Source organism: Lycium ferocissimum, chromosome 8, assembly GCF_029784015.1.
Source record: "Lycium ferocissimum isolate CSIRO_LF1 chromosome 8, AGI_CSIRO_Lferr_CH_V1, whole genome shotgun sequence".
Lineage (NCBI taxonomy): Eukaryota > Viridiplantae > Streptophyta > Magnoliopsida > Solanales > Solanaceae > Lycium > Lycium ferocissimum.
In genome coordinates this window covers 31757899-31768598 of record NC_081349.1, presented here as the reverse complement: position 1 = coordinate 31768598, position 10700 = coordinate 31757899, and the positions used below count along the sequence as shown (strand labels likewise).

The 10700-nt window shown below is 34.7% G+C and overlaps 1 protein-coding gene across 1 annotated transcript; it reads right to left on the bottom strand.

Moving 5' to 3' along the window:
• Positions 1–869: 869 nt before the first annotated feature.
• On the bottom strand, positions 870–6257 carry LOC132066251 (protein ACCELERATED CELL DEATH 6-like; the record flags this gene model as incomplete). The annotated part of the gene is made up of 4 exons (XM_059459598.1): positions 870–1433; positions 1538–2076; positions 4753–4799; positions 5776–6257. Coding segments are annotated over 4 exons (1632 nt in total), but the record flags the coding sequence as incomplete, so codon positions are not given.
• Between the last annotated feature and the right edge of the window lie 4443 nt (positions 6258–10700).

Sequence of the window (10700 nt, the reverse complement as noted above, 5' to 3'; positions counted from 1 at the left end):
ATGGAGTCCTCTGATATCAACAATAATTTTTGGTGTGTGTGATTCGATATCCAAATTATAGAGCTCCTACATAATCAAATTTGAAGGGAGAAGTGAAATTTTTTCAAGTGTTACTAAAATTATTATGTTCTTTTAATAACGGTAGCGTTCTGCCTAACTTGAGCATATTTAGTTTATTATAATTGATACTACCACCTCTCACGCTCACATGTACTGAAGGCAACTCTTGCTACCCAAACTTAGACAAAGGTGAACGCGCGTATGATTTTCACTAACTTTAGTGATTGGTAGACCACATCCTTGGATGGATTATTATTTTTCTTTTTAATTAGAATAGAGGAGAGAGACTCAACAACTAAGAGACAGTGAATTCAATTCACATAAAAACATAAAGGGATAATTTGACTGATATAAAATTCAGCATAAAATATTACATTCACGTAGCCATATTTTAAATTTACATCCGCATAGCCAACTTTTTTTTTTTTGCAAAAATTTTTATACACACGATATATAACATTATACACTTACCGTAGATAATGTATAAATCTTGTTTAATAGTGTATAATAATGTATAACCATTTCGGGTAATATTAGAAAATAGGCCATTTCGGGTTGACATAGAGTGTTATTTTCCCAACAATAAATGCTCATTAGAAATAATGAGAGATGATCAAACCGAATAAAAATTTGGAAGAGCAGATCAGAACAATCCACAACCAGGACTATCGTCCAAGTATTAATTCTACACCACCCAAAGCAGTCAATAATTATTTAAACAGCCAAGTAATTTGGCATAAGTTTAAATTATATAAATTGATAGTGGTAAAACAAGTAGCATTCATGTCTATCACTCTACTCTTTGTTGCCTATCTAACACGTGTGAGAATCAAAACGCACAAAAGAAAATATATGCAACCTATGGCACCGACAGCAACGGCGAGACCATGTGAATGTGCTAAAGTAGAGTACATGCCAGTTACAAATGCAATTACAACTGCTGATATGGCCACTGTCTGCAATGTACTTGCGATCAGATGAAGCTGAAGGAGACCTTTTAGTTCCCTTATTGTGTATGCTGCGATGCAGTAGTAGCAATGTACAGCGCCAGCCGAGCATACGAAGGCGATGGCATCTGAAACAATAAATGCACGGAACGCTATTTTCCTTATCAGAATTGCCATCCCTTTATTAGGGCCAGGATCGCTGTCAAAGCCTCCTGGCAATGTAAAGCCAGCTGCGAAGGTGACTGTCACTAGCAGTGTGGCCACTACTAGACGTACTTGAGTTATCTTCTCAAGTTCTTGAAATATTTCTGTCACTGCGTTCTCCCTCTGTTGCTTCTCTATGTTCGTATATTTTATCTCGAAGTCACGTAGTCCAGGTCGACCATTGCCGAGACCGAGACTCGAGTAGAACCTCAGATAATGATTCTGTTTTCATTACGAGCCAGTTGAGTTTATACATAGTGAAAGAGCATGTAACATCAGTAGCTATCTTCTACTTCTATCAAATATATGTACTATCTGGTGCTTACCACATTTGCTATGCTTGTCCAAGAAGATGCTACATCAAGCGGTGTCTGGTTTTCTTTGTTAAATGACATCTTCTTTGCACTGGGATGTTTTCTTAGAGAAGGCACAAGGCTCCGATGAGAGGCAGCAAGCAAATGAAGAGGAGTGTTGCCATCATTATCTTTCTCGTCAGCAAGGATAATATGCCACCCTTTAAGTTTTCCTACTAAGAAGGATCTGACTAAGCTTCTTTGTTCGCTCAATATGGCAACATGAAGAAAATTCTGGCCCCTGCTGTTAAGCATTTCCCAGCAATCTGGACAGTGTTTTAATAGCTCATTTATCATGTTTATATCACCTTCACTGGCTGCAATGTGAATTGTCTTCGTCCAGTCATTTCCACTGCCTGCTGGAAGGTAAGCTAAGGATTTCTTCCATCCCAGCATATCAGAAACTACTTCTATCAATCCAACTTTAACAGCATAGTGCAGCGAATTCCAACCCCATTTGTCTGGTTCCTCGCGTAGTGATTTATTCCATTGCCATAGTGATGTCGCACACTCTGGATGTGTCAAATATTAGTCATATTTACCTACCTATATCTATATTTATATCTAAATCAATCAATCTATCTACCTACCTACCTATATTATTATATGCATGAATATAAATGTTGGTTGACGAAAATATCCTTTAAATATTGAACGACTTCTATACCCTAAATAATCTCTAACTGTATTTCTTTTTGAATACTAGGAATTTAACTCACGTTTCGATGAAATAGTGTTAATCAAAACCCTTCCTCTATAGGACTTGGAATGTATACAAAGTCCTTAAACATTTGGCTTCTTCATATTCGTTTGTTTGGTTACCTTACGTTAATTTTTCTTTTTGTTATTTTTCTACGAACATTCACGAAACTGTATAGTTTTATTTATTCAACTTTTGGCTAGAAAACATTTTCTACTACTATAATTTAGTATCATGGAATAGTACCCAATTTTTTTTTTTTTTTTTTGGTAACCATATAAATAGTTTATTATCAAATTTGGTGTGGATAAAATTGTGTCTCAATATCCAGAGGCAGAAGCTGCCAAAGATTATTTTTATCACATTGTTTTTATACTCATGGCAACATTGCTACTGAAAGTTTTCATGCTTGTAACTCTGCTTTACCTTCTTTTATTTCCTGAATCATTTTTCTTAGATATTAATCTTAAATCGTAAGCAATTTAAACTTCATAATTACATAGCCTTAAAAGCAAAGTTTCCTAAAACTAACGTGTTTGTGTGGTTTAATAACATTGAAGCCTTTTAGTTCTCGCTATTCATCACATTTTGTGCTTGTCTTTCTCTTTTCAAATCCATGTTAATCGCCACACACGTATTTAAACAACTAGTTTCTGGACACGTGTGTTGCACGTGGTGTGTCTCATGCAAGTAGTTTATAGGATATAAATTGTATTAAAAAGCAGTGTAATGAGTAATAGAAAATTCTAAGTGAAAAGGTTACAAGTTGAAATTGATAAACACTCAACCTATTCGAATTACTTCTTTGTTGAACCATAGATAATTAGATATTGTCTGAACTTACAAAATTGAAAAACTAAATTGAGTTAAATAAAATGAATAATAAGTTACATTTTAATGTTAATAAGTGAAAACATGTACTAATATACTCATATGTTAAAAGATCTTGCAGAAAATAATATATGATTAACTCTAAATTTGTCCTAAAAAAATTTAGAGATCGAAGAACCTCTATTTTTCTCATAAAATACTTTATGGATTGGTTTTAGATTCTTGTAAAGATGGCTGCTTTGAGCAGTAGACGTCGAAGACGAAGAGCAGAAGTTGGAGACAATACAATACAAGAAAAAGATCAGCCGAAGATAAGAGTATTTGGTTGTTTATAATTAGCAGTAAACATTATAAAAAGATTAATAAAATAATATTTAATGTATAACACAAATCACCAAAATGGTTTATCTACCTGCTTTTTCATGTATTTACTTCTCGTACCAACTACAATATTAAGGCATCAAATGTGAATGTTTGAGACAGCTTCAAGCCAAAAATCGAGCTAATGGTTCATATATAGGAAAATCTTGTCTCTTAACCTTTCATATTTTCTTGCTTCATCCAAGTTATTGAAAGTATATAGAGAAATTTTTCTGAACTAATAACAATAGTTATATAGTGGTTCTTAATATATAAAAATTTGCATAAACAATTATATATAAATAAACATGCCTGGTAAATCTGGAGCTTTCTGATCACGAGTTATATATATATATAGATTCTTGATTTATAAGTTCATTTGCATAAACTAATTACTGGGAATAATTTAACGGATGAGATAAGATAATCTATTATTAATTTTATTTGATAAATGATAATTTCTTAATGGATAAGTTGAACGCTTAGAGAAGCCATTAACACAAAGAAAACCAAAAGCTTTTCAACGCAGGAGGTGAAAAGTTCAAAAGCGTGATAAAATATTTTTTTCTAGTTACAGTTCATAATAGACATTACTTATTATTTCTTGATCACCCAATTATTACAAACCTGAAATAATATTCAAACTGACGACTCATAACAGTGAGAGTTAAAAAGTTTAACAAGAGTACTATATAGTAAAGCATTTAAGACAAACGTTGCAGACATTAGTGCAGATTTCCCTACACCTAAACAGGTCCACGATAAAATGATTGTAATACCTAATCAACTATTCTAATTCCTATCAAAATTAATAGAATTGCATATGGCGAAATGATAAATGACTGAAAATAATTAGCAAACCTGAAAAGCTCTCCCCATTAATTAGTAGGCTGATATTGCTTAAGTAGTAAATAAAACTATTCAATGTAGGCAAGTCCTGGCAAGGGGTACTGAAGAGAGCTGCTTTAATGTGCCTACTTTAATATGCTGATTTTTATTTTTGTATAATGTGTAATTTCATCTTTGTACAAAAATGTTGCCATAGTAATTTTTGCTTGAAGGATTAAAAGTCATTTAACTTTTGAAGGGTATTATTATCGTAATTGAATTTTCAACTATGGGGCTTCCCACTTTTAGTATAATATGATGTTTATGTCATTTAAAAAGTTAGTACTAATTAAATGGGGTTCGCGTGCAAAGCACATGCCCAGGAACCAGTTAAAAAAAAAAAAAAAAAAAACCAAGAAGACATCCTAGTGCATGAAGCATCTGAGGGTGTAGTGTAGGTAGTCTATACCCTGACGCAAGCATCGGTGACTTGATTCCATGGCTTGAGCCCGTGACCTATAGGTATAGAATGTAACTTAGGTATAGAATCTAACTTATAAATACACACAACCAAGTTGCTCGGACTCTTCACCTTTGGTGCCACGCCCGTGTCAACACTACGTGGGTGTAGGTGTGGGATTCGTACCAGATTTGATCAACCAATTTTGGGTACTTTGACTAAAATCAATAGAGAATTCGGGCAGATACAATGATTTAGGTAATCAAACTAAAAGCTAAGGTAAAATTGAAGAAAGTGGAATTGCTTGTATAGAGAAATTTCTATGTGGAATCCTTTTCCTTTTTCATCTACCTCATGATTCTCCTCTTGATCAATATTTTTTCCTCGTAATACCTCGTAAATTTTCCACATAATATCTCATAATTTAGAAAGATATTTTACTTTTAGTTTTTTGAATTATTTTTAGCCCCGTACCTGGATCCTTACCCCCGAATCTTAGAATATAAATCATGAAGGATCCGACCTCTAGATCCACTGGTTCCGTCAAGCAACTCAATATAATAGATATATGCAAGTAACCCTCCATAAAAAGGGGAACTTGTAATTTTAAAAATAAGACAAGTTATAACATGCTACGACAAGTAAACATGATATGATAGTGAAAAAATTCCTTACCCTGTCGGTTTATAAAAGTTAAACTCAATTCTGTACAATAAGCATTGATTGGTGCCTTTGAATAAATAGCTAACTAACACGCTATAGCAACGTTATTCGCAAGGGTAAACGTTTGTCTAACTGTGTATAACTTAGCAGGATTCGAGTTATATACATTGCCAGAGTCACGTATACTCTATTAATTCAATTTAATCCACTAGTAGGTTATTGCTATATTTTTTGGTTATCTTATACGGCTTGATATGATTCTTGGTAGAGTCAACTAAACTCGATTGTGTAAAGGATCTATACACTTGCACATATAACTCACACGTGAACTTAAAGATCAAATACTTACGCGTTATTATGGATTATTGCGCGTGAAAAGCCGTTCGACCACATGGACCGCCATATGTTGGTGTGTTGCAAGATTCCAAGATTTCCAACAAACAGTTAAGAGAACCAGACTCCGCCGCCAGATACAGTGGTGTCTCCCCAGCTTTGTTTGCTGGAAATTCGAATTCAGGATCTTCTTTCACCAAGAGTCTGACAGTGTCTACACATCCACTCCTAACGGCCTTGTGCACTGTATCTCCATCGTCATCTGTCATCCTCATGAGCATCTCCTTATTCCCGTCTCCCGCTATGCCAAGCAGCACCCGGGCTACTTTACTGTGCCCTTTATTAGCTGCTAAGTGAAGTGCAGTTTCATTTTTCTTGTTCTTACAGCATAACAATTCCGGAGTAACCTTAAGGACTTCCTCCACGAAATGGGAGTGGCCTTCATTAGCAGCCACGTGGAGGACAGTGTTTCCCTTTGGAGTGACTTGGTAGCCAATTTCTTCATCGCTTTTCAGATATTATTCAGTAAGTGAAATATCACCATCTAAGATAATTCCTTCCACCGCACAGATTGTACAAGGTTGGATCCATTCTCTCTCTCTCTCTCTTTTAATGGATTTTGGTATTTATCAAAAAATTTCCAAATTATGATCTTGTGAATCCTTTACTTCCTGCGATAAAACATTATATGAACACCACACAGACCTTTGCCTTTGATTAAAAAGAAAAAGAAAAGGTATTGTTCTTGGCTTCAAAAGCAAGGAATTTGTAAAGAATATATTTTTTCATTTCTTATTCGTTGTCCAGTATTTACGTTGTGTCCCCCGATTAATTCGTATTCGTGCCGCATAAGACTCGTTTAAGGATAACACGCTCAATAAGAGGATTGTTCTCATATCCAAGGCTCGAACACGTGAACTCTCAACATGAATAAAACAACAATTATTTAATCTCCTAAAACCAAAATATTAATCAGTAGTACTTATTGTCTTAAGATTTACCTTTTCTTATGACTCATTTTTTTTCAACACAAACAAGACTAAGTAATTAATTAAGAAAATAATAGAACAAGAAAAATGTTTTCATGAGGTCCAAATAAATTTGAAAAATTAAGTTTTTACTAAAATTCATATCCTCATTAATTCTTTTCTTTCCAATTTTTTTTTTTAAAAAGAGGATTTTTATTTTTCTAAATTACACCGAGTAAAAGTTTTTTAGGGATAATTTCAGAAACCTACCTCCAATTGTTTCTTTGTAATGTTAACTGCTATGGTTTCGAGATATTACGCTCACCTCCCTTGTTACAATACAGGTACAAATGATAAAATTTCCACTCTATTCCAAAAATACCCTTTTGTATATTAATCCAGAGAAAACACGTGTTCATTTGAATTCAGTAATGTCCGTGCATAATACAAATTATGTGTAAAAATCTACAAATTAATAGTACATTGCGTATAATGGGTTCAATGCAAAAAATCTTAAAAGTTGAACCCACAGAGCTAAAATCTCAGATACGCCTTTGGCTATGTGAAGCTTACTTTCTATTTTCCTGTTACTGAGGGCATAAAAGGATGCAGAGCCAGATCCAAAATTTAAAGTTTATAGGTTCTGAGTTAGAGCCCTTTTGAATTTGGGTTCCAAATTTATAATTTGTGCGTATTAAATGCATTTTTTAAAGACAAATGCAAGACTAGAGAAATTACTAAATTACACCAATTTGTACCTTCAACGGTACCTCCGCCTCCGACAAAATGGAATAATCTTAAGGCCATAAATGGCTTCCACATGGAGGACTATGTTGCCAACTCTACCTCTGCCCGTGGCTACTTTTTTTTTTTTTTTGGATTTGGGGATTTGTGCAAAATCCGTTATGTTCTTTTTCCCGAACCGCTTTGAAATGCTTTTCTTGAAATGAGGATTTATCGGAAATGCTTCTCTGCCCTTGAAGGTAGGGGTAAGATGTGTATACACACTATCCTTCCCAAACCCCACTTGTTGTCTGGGATTTGTTCCCAAACCCCACTTGTTGTCTGGGATTTGTCTAAAATCTCCCAAAATATGAACTTGTGAGTACTTTGCTTTCTCTGGATGAAAATACTTTGCTTTCTCTGAATGAAACATTGTATAGGAAATTAACTAGATTCTTGATGAACCCTGAAGATAGGGATTTGGTGTTTGCCTTGATAAGAAGATAAGGATTTGTTTGGGTTTGCTGATTTTCGTATTTTCTATTTAATTTCCTTTGGTGAAACTATATATTAGTTATAATTGAAAGAATATCAATGTAGATGACAACAATTGTTTATGAAACCGATGCAGAGCTTACCACCCAAATTAGTAACATACGAAACTTATCGACATAGGAAAATTATAGCCAAACATCATTCGGCCACGTAGCTTACAAAATATGTACAATATGTAGATAGCGTATACTTTATACTCGAGGTGTACGTATTGACGGGGTTGGTTGATTTTTAAATGCTAAACCAAACATTTTTAAATCCATAAATCAAGCGAAACCAATAAAGAGGGGTTTTTCGACTTCAGTTTTTTTTTTGGGTTTTTGGATTTTCTCGGGTTTTTTCCCCCAAAAAAACTCTATTTTTTTTCCAACACAAACAAGACTGAGTGGTTAACTAAGCGAATAATATTACATGAAAAATATCTTCATGAGGTCCAAATAAATTTGAAAAATCAAGTTTTACCAAAATCTTTTCCCAAATCTTTTCATGATACAAATTCAGTGCTAGAACCTTTCACTATTTACCGACTGAACCCCATCTTTCATTAAATTAAAATATATTACTGGAAGTAGGAGAATCTAAAGCTAAATTGCTTAAATTATTTTTCTTCCTTTCCAGCTAATCTAAAGTTACTACTGGCTTTGCCTTTTCTTTGGCAGACATGATATTCACTTTGGTGTTTTAGAAGCAACATATGGTAATGCTCTTTTTCTTTTTTCTCTTTTTCTTTTGGTTCCTTTTTAACTTTGTGAAGTCAAGTATGTTGCAGTTGCCTAATGTGTTAGTCATGCGATTTGGCGTTGGAAGTTGTTAAAGATGCTACAAGATCAAGCTAGTATAGATAATATTGCGTGTTAAAAAAATAAGTCTATCATTGCTTTGGTTAAAGAATCCCATATTCCAGGAATGAAAAAGCACATTGATAGATGATTCCATTGTATTTGATATTCAAATTAACCACTGAAATTAGACGTTAATACAGTGAGTAACAAAAACTACGTAACTATGAGTTCCTGAATTATTGGTGCACGCAAAGGCTGGCGTTCCATGATTTGGACCTTCATAAGTCGTTTTCTTGCAGGTTTCCAATATTACAACAACAATAACATATCCAGTGCAATTCCATAGAGGGGTTTTCCAATATTATACACAAAATAATATGAGTAATAATAAAACCAGAGTCGGCCAGCAGAGCCTGACCACATGTAATATGTTGGCTCAGCAAACGCCTTGTGCAGGGCTGTATCTGCATTGTAATCTGTCAATGATTATCATCCTCATGAGTGTCTCTTTATTCTCCTTCAAGCTATGCTAAGTAGCACAAGGGCTACCTCCCGTAGCGTTGCCAAGAGATTTCAAAACATGGTAAAGAAAAAATATGAAGAAATTAAGGGAATTCAACACATATAGTATATAATATATGTACAATAATTTCTAGAAAATCTTCTCTACACAATGTACGTTTTTCTTGTTGTTAACAAGGGAATCCGCAGCCGCTACTCCTCGGGTGCGCACTAGGTAAACCCTGCTCCAGTGTAATAACCCTCAAACCACACTAGACAAGCCCTGTGCAACGAGCTCAAGCAAGAGAGCATGCAGGGGGTTTCAAAGCTAAGAGCCCCCATTTGGGGGATCACATCTACACAGTGTACATAACTCATCGAGGTCTCCCTGCTTGTTCTTAGAGACTAGAATTTCACCATTTGAGTGGCAGCCACTGCTCTCATTCCACATACCCAATAAAATACTCGGAAAGGGCTTCCGCCATTGTTGAACTTAACGTAGTATTTTCTTCTTCCCTATTGTTTCTCTTCTTGTTTCTTCAATAATTTTTTTTTGCTTGTGAGCCATCTGCCCAGCCACAAAACACTATTTTTTCCGGAGATTCAAGTTCCAAAACACCCTATAATCTTGTAGCTTTCAGCCAAAATCGATGTAGATCCTCAATCTTGGACCTATTCCACGAACAGATCTTGATCCACGGCCAAAAATTCCTTGAACAACGAAAATGGAAGAAGAACGTCTTCCATGGACATTGTGGATGAGATCAAAAGGAAGTCCTCAAATAAGTTAAGAATCTAAAGTCCCTCTTCCTCCTATAAGGTTGGATCCATCCCTTTTGATTACCTAACACTTCCAATGAGGTCTTTGCTTTCTTTTGATTTAAGTGACATTATATAGGAATTTAATTATATCATCAGCTTGATGAAGTCTGCACTTTGTTTCAGAAAAAGTTCTCAAATCAATAATTCACATTGTAGTCCAGCTTACATTAATTATATTTATATATCTTGCAGAACCTGAGTTGTATCATAATTATATTAAGTTTGATGTGAAGCCAAATCACTGCTGTAAATGATTCATGTATTTGAAGGACTTTGGACAAATTCCTTCCTGTCTCTCTCTTTTGGGAGGGAAAAACGTTGAGGTGGAAGAGAACTCAAAGTATTGGTATATATTTTCTGCTATCAAAGGCTACTTTAGGGTGACTGTTTTGTCTCACTTTCTGGTTTCTTTTAATGTGGACATTAGGGTTGAAGGCCATATTTTCACATGGCTACTGAGCCCATTTAAATGTTGTTAGGGGTGCCCAAACCCCCCTTCACTTTAAGTCCAGTAGACTTATTCATTCTCCACTTAAATGGGTCTTTGGCCTTTTCTTTTACAGGTAATAACAGCAGTTGCCATCCAACTTGCACGAGCATTATGTACGCG